Here is a 12,713-nt window from a genome sequence, read left to right as displayed (position 1 = left end):
GTACTTTTAAATTAGTCAAAATAATTTAATGAATGTAATACACACTGCTTAGTAATACCTTCTACAAACTATTAAGTAAGTACTATTTCTTTCACTTACTTATCCTTCTACACATACAAAAACATAGTGCATACTACTCTTATTCAAACTTCTTTAGGATTGTATCTCTCCTTGTTCTTATAATACAAATTCACAGCTTTTCTAGCAATAACGTTCGGCAATCGCACCACGTTTTCATCAGAAAATGCTTTTTTGTCATTACTGTCATCTCTGGTTATATCATAGTTTTAAGTATTTTTCCATGGGGACACATGGTCTCTGCTGTAACTAATGGCACGTACTCAGAGGAAGCACAGGTAGTCAAGGTTCACATTCTCTTCAATTTAATACTGAACTCAATAACATTACCTAATTAAAAACAAAAGCTTTGTGTTCATAATTGTCATATCTACATCGCTCAGTGTGAGCCGTGATTGATAATACCAGGAGGAATGCGGCCCTGTGGGCGGGGCTTATCCTCTCTCACAGAGTCTGTTGCCGATAAAGCCTCAGTACAACATTTCTGATTTCATCCCGTTTTCTCCACATCTGCTGCCGTGAAAACCAATGTTCTAGGTGCAGAGGGAGTTCAAAGTTCACCACAGGGTCCTGAAAGCAGAAAAAACTAATTAGCGCCTCAACAACTTCAGAATGTCCACAGGAGCTTACACAACAACATCAACCTGTTGCTCATATACAAGATTACTGTGACCAAATTCAAGGAAAAGCTGAAAGACGATGCGAGTCAGAGTGAAGTGATTTACCTTTAAGAAGCTCTCCACGTACTGCAGCAGGTACAGGCCACAGTCTGTGCTGTTGTCCTGAAGGGGGACTAAGCAGCAGGAGCATTTCATGTTTTCAGGGCCAAACACCCTCGATGACCCACGACGGACATCCCATTCTGACTGCAAGTACCTGAGGGACAAAAAAGGCATTTGACACATCACGCATTTGACACACACACACACAGACGCAGGCAAAATGGACCAGAAAGGACGACACTTACTCCTGTAAAAGTTTGACGACTCGCTGATGAAGGCAACGCTTGAGGGAATCCATGATGAGAATACACGGCCTAGAGAGGGGGAGAGGGTTTAGTCATCCAGATGCAGATGATCAGCATTTCTTCACATGGAAATGCACCACGCTGAAAAAACATCTGCTCTGATTGCAGTATGTGTGTATGCAGCATGAGAATGATGAACCTGAACACTTTTTCCACTTTGGTCCGAACATTTGCTGTATTTTAGTTAGTTAGTTTTACCATCCCTTGTTAATTGCTACTGTAAAACCTTTAATTCGCTGTACACCTGATCGGAAATGAGCATAGCATTTATTTAGTTTCCTCAAAGATTAAATTCTAAGTCAATGTGTGTGAGATCCAATGTTGTGTGGTGATGAGACACATTTATTAAGCCTGTGTGAGGATCTGCCTGCAGCTCTGCAGAGACACCGCCAAGCAAACAGCCGGCCGAGTCGTTCGGTGTAGTTTGTTGTTTGAGGAGTTTCAATCTGCAGCGTGTTAGATTCCCAAAATAATCTTTCATTCCTCTTGGAACACTGACTCCAAGTCTCTGTGTGTACCTGTGTACTCACCTTTTGCAAACAGTCTTGCTCTGGCACGTTTGTTCTGTGCAGTTCTGTAAACAGACAGCAGATTTGAAAACGCAGATAGGGGGGAAAAAGTTGGCCTGTGAGACAAAAGAGGGAAAGTACAAAAGTTTTGTCTTCCTTGTAAACAAAATTCAAGCTGTTTCCTACCGGTGGACCACTGACGGTGTCTTTAGTGGCATCTTCTTTAGAGTTTCCTGTAAAATACAAAAAGCACAAATGCCATAGGTTACTGCCACTACTGCTACTTCAGCATGAATCAAAGAACTTTGCACCAGAGGGATGAAACATCAATCATACTCTCCTCTTTGTTCACAGAAACCTGGGCCTGATGATGAAGGTTTGTGACGCAGACAAACATACCTGTCGGCGTGTCAGAGTTGTCACTTGTTTTTTGTGAAGGTGAGGCCTCGGCGTCATCACTTTTAGAGCTATGGGAGTCTTCAGGACACTGGACCACAGGCAGCCTGCGGGGCCTCTTTCCCATCTGTGACACTGGACCCGTCCAGGCCTCATGGTTTGTCTCGTCCAGCCCAGGAAAGCAAATGAGGACTAAAAACCAGTGAGCCCTAAACAGATGAAGAAGGTGATGTTTAACAGCGCACCAAACCTAGACAGCACTCAGACGGAACATACTGTATACATTATACATATCTGGTTTCAGATTTACATGCTGTGTGCCAAAACACCCCCTTCGTGCGTCTGACTCACTCCTGATTGACGGGCACAAACAGGAAATCCTTTTTGAAGATGTCAACATGGCGTGTCCAATTTTTCACACGTTGGTGCCGCCACTGCCTCTGACAGCTGGAGGCAGAGAGAAATGAAACATGAGGCACGAGTTAAGAGCGTTTCAAGTGGCCTCTCCGATAATACACAACAGGCACAAACACATATGCTCGCAGACGCTTACATGTCATTGGCACTGGCTTTGCTGGCGTTGTTCCCGCGTGCTAGCTGGTTGTAGAAGAAGCTGCTGAAGATGTAACAGCGCTCGGCCACAGCAGCAGAGGCATTATGCAAAAGATATCTGGTCAAAAAAACACATCAACAAAGTTAGTTACACTGTGACCTTCTGCTTCACACGTTGAGTGACACTCTGTTATTTAGTCCGTGCCACTTACTTGAGGTAGAAATCAATGATGACATCGTTAAGATATTGCCCACTGTCGAGGCATTGCAGGTCATCCATTGTTACAGAGATTCCTCCTTTCAAAGGTGGAGGAGGAAACTGGATCAACCTAAACAGAGGAGGGAGAGATGAACAGATCAGTGGTCTGCAAGATGTCGACCTGCTCATACTCCGTGTTTATGAGATATGAGTGGAGTGTGAGTAGAGTGGCAGGAGGAGACCTTTATCCAGGTGACTTGCCTGCAGGGCTGCCCGTGATGTTTATATTTAGTCCATCTGGAGTCTGGTTTGGCAAGAGATATAGAGTAGGAGTCGCTGGTTCTAGCGTGGTGTAAAGTGTATATGGGTTTGGGTTCCTCTCTGTTTGTCTGTGAGAATAAAAATACATTTTTAAAAAATCAGAAAAGTCTCAAAGATGTTCAGGGACACCGCATGTAGGCATATATTGTGGCTGATCGTATGTGCCACTAACCTCAGCAGGAGGCTCCACCTCTTGTTCTTTCTGCTCATCCTCTGGTGTGAGCCGAGACCCCGCGTCACCCTCTGGAACCTTCTCGGGCTCCGGTTCGGATTCTTCCTCTGACTCATCCTGGGTTTGTGGTGAAGTGTTTTCCTCTCTATCTGGTTCTGTACAGTCCTGGTCTGTTTCAGGGTCGGAGCTCTCCAGAGAAGGAGAAGGAGAAGGAGTTTGGATGTCCTCCACACCATTAACACCACTAAGGCCAGCGCCTACAATGTCTTCTTCTTCCAACAAATTGCTGAGACAGTCAATGTCCAGGAGGGAGCGCAACAAAGCCCCCTCTAGTCCCTCCAGAGGATCTCTTAGAGTAAGCAGGAGGACTGGGCTGGCCAGGCCTGCAAAAACAGAATACATACACTGATAACATGCACCATACAGAAATGTAATGTCCCTGTGATGAAAATATAAACTTTTTTGGCTCTATCCACCAAAATACCGCAGGTCAGTCAACCTAAACATCAAACTTTTCTCCTATCAGCATTTAGAAACGTGAGGCCGACTTACTGGAAGTCTCACCGGAGCCACCGGAGGCTGTGGTTTCGCCCTTACTGACCGACAGCCTGTGAAGGTCAGACTCCACAGCAGCTACCTGAGGTTTTGACATAGAAAACTGGAGGACAGCGGCGGGGGGAGGGCCGTCATTTCCAAGGTCTGACCACCACGTTTGCACCCTCTGCTCCTCCCAAACACAGTATCTCAACAACTGGTTGCGCTCCACCGTCAATGTCACCTCCACCTGTTTACGAGCATCTGAGGACAAGAGAGAACTAGGAGTTAGAATTAAATTCCCATTGATATTGAAGTGTTCAAATCTTGCCATAGTACAGCAGGTTTCAGGTGAGACATAAAGAATGTAATGAACTCCACTTCCACAACAAAGTATTACATCTTCCACAGTGCGTCAGGGGATTATATGTAGCTATTCTAGGGACTAAAAATCATTTAGTAACCACAAAAAAAACCCAAACTTCCTTTCTTGTATTCCCACCCTGAGCACCTGAATGCGTCACATGCAGTCATTATAATTCCTAAACTGTGAGGCGGCGCACACGAGGATCCTGGGAAGTCGGCGTGCGAACATTTCTCAGTATTTTTCCGACCTTTCTGGAGTCTGTAAGCACATCACGGTGTACAGACGCAGGTGTCCCTGCCAGTGAAAACAAGCTGTGCGTGACTGTTAGATTAGCTTCACACATACAAAATATAAACTCCCGCTGACCCCGCCTGCTGGTTTTGAAGTCGCCGTGTTAAGCCGAACACACTTAAGGGGCACACGGGCAGAGACCTTGGTTATCACAGTCACTCTCGCCCGCCCCGGCACAAAGCTGCGGCCTGCCAGTGTGTGACCGGTTTGTTTTGCAAGCAAAGCAGAGCTGAATCACTGCAGGAGGGGCCGCTTGTTAATACAATTTGGTTAATAACATGTAATCCCGGGGACATAAGAGGGTCAGGTAAATTTATGTCCTTTTTCCGATTCTGTTGGGTATTTTGTGTATTAGGTTAAACAAAACTACTTTGGGAAGCTGGGAGTCCCTGAAGCAGCATATGGGACCTGGCAGACCAGAGCAGAAATTGTAATATTCACACTTAGCCCTGATCAAATCTCATGGAATAACCACCTTAACTGCCCACATGGGGGGATTTCATGGGCTCAGAGGTGAAAGTGTATTAAGGCCTTCAGGATCTAATCCAGAAAAACAAACACACACGCACACAGACACACACTTCCTAGCTGAAATAGAACACTAAGCTCTGTCTGGTCCGGTCTGGAGGGGATGGAGGACGGACAGCATGACCAAATCAAGGTGAGTGGGTTCACACAAACAACACTGTAAATCTCTTCACTCTCCATGAACACTGTGATTACGCAATTTGGTCAACAAATAAGGTTGAGACTTGAATATGAATCACTCGCATTCCGCAACAGTACAGATAATAGGCTGGTGTTCCCTCATTTGATATCATTCGTTGCAAAATGGTTGCGTATCGATTGAGGTTTACCTTTTAATGGGATGATGATTTGTTGGCCTGTTATCTGCCGGGGCGAGACAAAACATGTTAGACTTGGCAAAGGAGATCATCAGTTGATCGTGTGCCGCTTCGGTGTGTTACCTTAATGTCTCCGTTTGCCTTCCCTCTGTAACGTCCACAGTACAGCTCAGAGAAGGCCACGTCCATGCACGGGTAGGCCTGACCGGGATAGGGCAACTGCCCCACACACACACACACACACACACACACACACACACACACACACACACACACACACACACACACACACACACACACACACACACACACACACACACACACACACACACACACACACACACACACACACACACACACACACACACACACACACACACACACACACACACACACACAAACGTGTATTAGCAAAACAGGGACACTTTTTCCCCATTTATCTTAGGAAACTTTGTGGGGTTGTTTTTTGTGTGAAATATAAAAAACAATGATTCCTTGAAGAAAACCGGGTTGTTCAGGTTACAATGTCATGTTGTTTAATAATATTGGGTGGTATTTCAGAGGTTTGTGTGGAATATGGCACGGGGAGGTTTCTTCATTTTACCTCCATGTCCTGCGTGTCAGAAGTATCTTGCTGTTCGTCCGTGGCTTCTGGTGTGTGCTCGGTGTGTGTGACAGCCTCTTCCTGGCTGACAAGTGGATGAAAAACAGGTCTGAGGTGCTGCTGGTGAATCTCACCGTCCTCCTCGTCACTGGACACCACAACTGAAACAGACATTATACCAGAGTTAATTTCTCTAACACACACACTCTGGATGCCCCACATGGTTTGTCAGCAAGGAGAACCAAGGAGAGCGGTAATCCTTGAGGGAGACACGTGGGAGAGCTAAATACAGGAAACTCAGTCCCCACTGTATGTTGCACTGATGGAACAAAAGATTCAAGGCCAAGTGGCACAATTACATAAAAAGACACATAATTCACTTTCAATGTGGCTGCGATTACCCCATTGTTTGGGTGACCTGTTGACCTGTTTAGGTGACCTCTATCTGTTTAGCTTGACCCCAATAACCAGTCAAATTAATAATAAGCAGCAGCAGCACCTTGATTTTAAGAAAAACTGCAATGATGTCAGCGTTTCCTTACAACCCGACAGAGCATAAGGCAAACAAGATAAAGGTTTGTGGTTTGGGTGGCATGTTTGGCATCATGCTGTGAATCTGACACATTCCTGTCACCATTAACATATTTATGTTGACACACCAATAAGAATGCCTACATGAGACTTGACAGTGGTAATAAGCAGAACCCTGGAGGTGTGTACTCACTGGTTACAGAGGAGCCGGTCTTGGTCATGTTATCCTCGCTGGGTGACGAACTACGGTCTTCTGTATCGTCTCGCGTGTCGAAATTATGGACGATGACTAGGATCTGAGCTTCTGTTCTCTCACCTTCACCTGCTGTGACCTGGCTCCCTGATTCTCCGTCTTCCTTAGGCTCGTCCAGGTGAAGGCGAACAGGGGTCCGTTGTCTGTAACTCCCTCTTTCTGGAGAGAGGTGAAGTACACTTTCACGGCGGCCTTTGGGAGTCCCTGTTTCACCACAGTGGGACCCTGCTTCATTTCTCTTCCTCTGCTGCCAGGATGGAAAAAAACACAGTTAAGTGACAGACAGATGAGCATATGAGATACAGTATGTCTTCAGTAAGGGTAAATGTGTACCTTCATCTACCTATACCCCCTCCAGGCACCCACATCCTGTTGTTCAACTAGATCTTTACTTCTTAGCACTTAGTCTCGTTGTTCTCTCCAGGTTTGATCTTTGTTTGTGTTGTATCCAAACCTCATGTGTGTGTTGCTTTGGATAGAAACGTCTGCCAAATGACTTCATGTAAATGATGATCAATTCTTAGGGTTCATATTATTCTAAAGTGTATAATTTAGTAATGTATAAATGTGACATCATTGTTGTAGCTTTTTAGTTTTGATGACATCACTGGGAGTGAGCTTTAGAGCCTGATACTGTGGTAAGCGACATGCACCCGCCACAATTAAACAATATAAGGGAAAGTTGCACAGACTCTTCATGCGCATGACATATGGCACTAACGTTCCCCTATATGTAAATATGGGTTTGATACGCACCAGGCTTGGATCGGTGCACTTGTCCGTTCTGCTAGCTGGAGACAATTCATCACGTCGTGCATCTCCAGGGAGTTTCTTGCTCACTGACAACCTACAGTCTGTGGTAGACGGAGGGAAACCGATCAACTCATTGTGCTGGTATACAGGTAATTTTGAGAAAGATCCGAGGAGATGAGGAAGATTAAACTAAGACATGCAGGTGTGCTCACTGGTTTCAGAGGGGCTCTTCTTGGTTGTGCTTTCCTGGCTTGAAGAAAGCTCAAGACTGGCGACTGAGATCTGAGCCTGTGTCCTCTCATCTTCACCCACTGGGCTCTCCGACTCTCCATCTTCCTTATATTCATCCAGATGAAGGCGAACAGGGGTCTGTCGCCTGTAATTCCTTTTATCTGGAGAGAGGTGAAGTACATTTCCGTGGCGACTTTTGGGTGTGTCTGTTCCAATGCAGTGGGACAATGGCTCATCTAGTTTTCTCCTCTGCTGGGATGGTGAAGAACAGAGCAATGTTCAAATGAAAGCTGACACATTTCACTTTCAGAAAGCTTTGGTTCATTTGCTGTAGAGAGCTGCATGGGGACGGGGTTATAGCAGGACTGCTCTGGGAACACTGACAAAATGTACGTTACCTCTACGGTCATAGGGGGGAAATAGTGTCAAACATTATATAAATCAGGGAATTCGTGAAAAAAACGGAGGTGTAGTTACTAAACTCGAGTAAGACCGTCAGAAGATTGTGAAAAGTGTTGGGCATGGGGACAGGGAGGCAGCATATGGGTATGTGGTGAATGAGGATGAAGCTCTGGGAGTCAGGGATGAAGACAGATTAAGAACTCTCTACCATCAAACTTTGATTGGATTTAGCAGTGGGTAAAGTTCTGTTTCCTCCCCATTCTACTTCCAAATTTGGACCGGCTTAATCACCCTACTGTTGCATTCCAATTGTCTTTGCTTGACCTCATCATATGCTAAAAAGGGGGATGGAGACGGACACACGCTACACCAGTTTGATACCCACCGAGCTTGGATCGGTGCACTTGTCTTTCCTGCTCGCTGGAGACGGTTTATCACCTCCTGCCTCACTCGTGTGTTTCCGGCTCACTGACAACCTACAGTCTGTGTGAGACAGAAGGAAAAGGTGATTATCTCACTGTGCTTACACACAGATAAGACTACACAACTATCTAGCAAGAAGTACAGACATTTTCTAGCGACAAAGTAGGACAGAAAACATTTGCTCAAGGTTTATTTATAAAGCCATGGTAGCAAGGCAAAGATAGAATGAGAGCAGAGAGAAAACCTTCAGTTAAGGTCAGAGGAGGGGGAAGATGAGGTGGACTGTGCGTCTCCAAGGAGACATGTTGACGTGTCGGTGTACTCACTGGAGAGCCTATCCTCCATATTGTGATTGGTGACTCGGATCGGAGATTCTTCGCCCTGGCCAAACTCATCATCCAGGCTCTCCGATTCTTCCTCACTTCTGTGTGTGATGTGAAGAGGAACAGGGGTCTGCCGTTTACTACTGCCTCTGTGGTCTAGATGAAGCCCGCCGCCTGTGGGGGTGTTTGTGCCAATGTCACTCCGTTTCCTTTTCTGCTGAGGTGTAACAGAGCAGCCACATTCAAGTCAAAGGATGATTTTCAAGACGTCTTTTGACAGATTGACTGTAATGCATGTTTTACAGCTGTGATGATGATGATATGCTTTATATCTTATAATACCCACCAAACTGTGCTGCATTTCACATGTTGGATCAGACCTCTTATTCTTTCTGCTAGCTGGAGCCTGCTTCCAGCTCACCGTCAAGCCACAGTCTGTAAGAGAAGGAGGGTACACCACATGTGTAGAGGACCATTGCATCAACACTTGTGTGTATGGATTCCTTAATGCTCACCCACCTACAACTTCTTCTCTCTTCTCCATGCCCATTATCACCTCTCCTATGTCTCTGCTTTCCTCTGAGTCTTCTGCCTCGTCAGCATTCTGTGACCTCCTCTGTACCCTGAAAACAAAAAGGATGAACTGTCACTACAGAACCTTCTGATGATTTTATACACATCATTTATATCTTTGAGAAAGCATATGCAGTATGGTATGCAGAATAGCTTCAATGGTAAAATCCTAAAACAGTCTCCGTACCTTTCAGAGGACAGAAAGGGGGCCCTCTGGGTTCGGTCTGGAGTAACTGCCTTGCTGTTTTCATTCCTTGCCAGCAACAGTGCCGATACCTTGTCTCTACAGGACACACAATCCTCTCTCCACACACCACTTTGGGTTACCTGCTCATAATTTCCAAAACTCCTTCTGTCCATATAGGCCTTTCCTATGTCTGTCTTGAGGACGTCTCTCAGGATCAAACAGGGATGCCTGCTGCAGGATCAAAGATAAGGGACTCATTCACAATCAGCCATTGTAGAGCAGAAGATATTAACAATATCAGCTGATCAATAGGACTCATTACATCATCTGAAACTACAAACTTCAATGTAGTTGTAAATGAACTCAGTCTGAGGGTGACAGGTAGGCAGGGTCCAAATGTGAGAATCGATTTTAAGGACATTTTAGTAACTTTCTACACACGTGTAACTGCAATATTTCATAACATTTTAAACTTGTTAATTCACTTAAACATACACTATCTGAACCAAAAGCCTGAGTTTTTTTTAAATATTGTCTACATTTCCAGTGGTAAAGTCAATTTGCAATTTGAAAAAGTTCTTTAGAACATTTGATATTAGAGGGCAAGTGCTCCATCTTGTGGATCTTAAAGAAACAACATGTGATCACACTTCCAAACTGAGTCCACAGCTCTGTTATATACCTCACATATGACGGAATTTTAATAATTGTGGAGAACAAAGGCTGCATGTAAACATTGTCATTTACACAGTTTCTCCCCCTTTATTTTACAAAGTTGTAGCTGCAGTTCCAATTAGCTTAGATAATGTTCGAACAGATTCACCAGCTGTTGATTTCATCCATGTTCAAATAACCCGGTGATACATTCTTGTCTTTGTGATGTAGAACAAACAGTTGAAGCTCACCTGGCCATTCCCGACCGAACCAAAGCTGCTTGGCCGTCGTCAAACGGCGTGATTTGAGCTCCGTGTTTGCACTTTGACTCGCGGTATTTGGCGATATGACCTGCGAGCTTGGTCCAGGAAATCTGTTGAAGAGGGCAAAACAGTGAGTTTCAACACTATAACAGTATATTACCAACTTAAGGTCTCCTCACATAGTTGGACAAATAAAAAAATATCTGGATGTACACGACGTCTCTGAGGCAGTGGCTCAGTGGGTAGAGCTTCCGCTTGGGAACCAGAGGGTAGCCGGTTCGAGCCCCTGCCGAGGTGCCCCTGAGCAAGGCACCGAACCCTCAACTGCTCCCCCCTCTGCGGAAGGGTGGTAATGTAATGTAAGTCGCTTTGAATGAAAGCGTCTGCCAAATGATCGTAATGTAATGTAATGTAATGTAATGTCTCTGTGAACATCTGCAGCCGATATTATACTGTTTACTTGAAAGAACAACTCAGGCAATGTTTTTTTTTTAAAAAACATAAATGAATCTGCCAGACTAGCTGGAACTGAATCTGAAAACATTTTGCAGGCAGCATATCAAAGGAATGATCCATGATGGTCACAGTAGCGTACTTGTTATGTTGCATACTACAGACTCACAGGTTCATTAACGTGTGCATCATGAAGCTGCCTAGACTGCTGCTTCATGTGTCATGCATACCGATTTGTCCTGGTAGCCATCGATTGACATGTTTAAGGGTCTCCTTCGCTTCATCTTGGTCCAGGAATTGGTAAGACACAAGAGGACCACTGCAGGAAAGACAAAAGAGAAACATCGCTGAATCCCCCCTACAAAGCAAATGCATTATACTGTAGGATACTGTAGGGAGTAATGGAGGCGTCTTTTAAAGAAGGCAAAGAAGAAGAATTGTATGTACTATCTAATCTATTGTTTCACAAAGGTGGGGTCAAGCTGTTCCAAATCGAAAGATGTCGCACCTGTCGCAATTATGCTTACAGGAAGCCCCACAAATCTTGATCCTACTAAACAAGTTCTACTAGATTTGAGTTCCTGCTTGTATGGTGTCCATTTAAGTTTTCCTAAGCCTTTTTGTAATTTCAGTGACATTTTAAAAAATGTTAGTACTTGAAATTAGAACAAATCATATTGAATCATGGGGGTAAGTAAAGATTTAAGCATCCACAGCCTGTGTTTCCTTTATTCATGCCTTTTTGTTGCATTGTTTACACTCCAGGGGTGCATTAATAGAGGGTTTATGCTGATGTTGCACAACGTTAGAACAAACGAGGCGCTTGACAACAAGATCTAAGTCAATTTTATGTAATCAAATAAAATGTACAAAAGGGGGAAGCAGTAGTAACCTTGGCTCCTATAGAACACACGTTCAAACGGATACAGAGACGCTAACGTCCAGCTAACACACTGCAGTGTAGGAGATTGTTGCTCTGACACTATGTTTATTTTTATATATCATATTTTCTGTATTGCAATGGTTCTCCAGCCGGCTCCATATTGTCCGTCTCCCCCTGAACATTTAAGTAGTTAAACGAATCAAGATCAAGGAGACATTAGTACAGTGACATAGCCGATGTCGCTACACAACAACCCAAGAGCTGCTCTTGATAACATCCACTGGTAAACTGTATATAGTTACCGGTGAGTTCCCACAGTCCTGCACAGTCACAGCACACGTCAAAGGTTGTGTTATCAAGGCTGCAGTGGTGAAAGCTTCAACTTAGTACGCCAATAACAACAACAACACCAAACAGGTACGAATTAATGCTACCAAGCCATCAGAGTGCTGCTAAAGACGCTTCTTTGCAATTCAACCTCACACTTACACTCTCCAAACATTACCACTAATGTCAAGAACGCTAGTATGAATTACGTCACCATGTACACGTTCGTAGAGTTTACTTTTATCTTATTTTTTCCACGGAAACAACAAAGAAGTGCACAATTCCCATTGACTAGCGCTAGCCGAGGGGCTAATGCTATTATGGCCAATCAAGCTGAAGTTGAAGGGGCCGCAGTCTTACCTTTAGTGGAGAGCTCTACCTGACACTAAGAGAAGAAGAAAGAAGAGACATGTACACGACTGTTGTTTTACAGCGACACCTGGAAAAATTCATATTCATGCATTTTGTTTCGGTCTGTAGCTTAAAATAGAAGACTAACGGTGCCAGCTTGCAGAAAGCATTCACTTCCGCTACGCACCGGAAGTACATCAAAACAGCAACA

At 44.5% G+C, this 12,713-nt stretch overlaps 1 protein-coding gene across 6 annotated transcripts; it reads right to left on the bottom strand.

Moving 5' to 3' along the window:
• Positions 1-12,676, bottom strand: LOC143009898 (uncharacterized). Of its 6 annotated transcripts, none has more exons than XM_076161998.1 (26): positions 12,512-12,676; positions 11,111-11,260; positions 10,477-10,598; positions 9,572-9,802; positions 9,331-9,434; positions 9,158-9,246; positions 8,815-9,028; positions 8,451-8,548; positions 7,645-7,915; positions 7,436-7,533; positions 6,620-6,926; positions 5,896-6,056; positions 5,415-5,510; positions 5,304-5,337; positions 3,807-4,052; positions 3,255-3,637; positions 3,023-3,150; positions 2,775-2,891; positions 2,564-2,680; positions 2,362-2,457; positions 2,014-2,219; positions 1,801-1,847; positions 1,636-1,679; positions 1,046-1,114; positions 804-954; positions 1-648 (listed from the first exon to the last, which is right to left on the bottom strand). In XM_076161998.1, exons 2-26 carry the CDS (start codon positions 11,156-11,158, stop codon positions 523-525), a joined length of 3,603 nt encoding a protein of 1,200 aa, XP_076018113.1. In that variant the 5' UTR covers positions 11,159-11,260; positions 12,512-12,676; the 3' UTR covers positions 1-522. The 6 variants fall into 6 exon arrangements, with proteins under 6 accessions (XP_076018113.1, XP_076018114.1, XP_076018112.1 ...); XM_076161999.1 differs by having other exon boundaries at positions 6,743-6,926; positions 11,172-11,260; XM_076161997.1 differs by having other exon boundaries at positions 6,620-6,923; positions 11,172-11,260.
• Positions 12,677-12,713: the final 37 nt, after the last annotated feature.

The sequence above is a fragment of the Genypterus blacodes genome, unplaced genomic scaffold, assembly GCF_046128005.1.
Source record: "Genypterus blacodes isolate CSIRO-AG114 ecotype Tasmania unplaced genomic scaffold, CSIRO-AGI_Gbla_v1 ptg000118l_1, whole genome shotgun sequence".
Lineage (NCBI taxonomy): Eukaryota > Metazoa > Chordata > Actinopteri > Ophidiiformes > Ophidiidae > Genypterus > Genypterus blacodes.
This window is presented reverse-complemented; position numbering and strand designations above follow the sequence as displayed.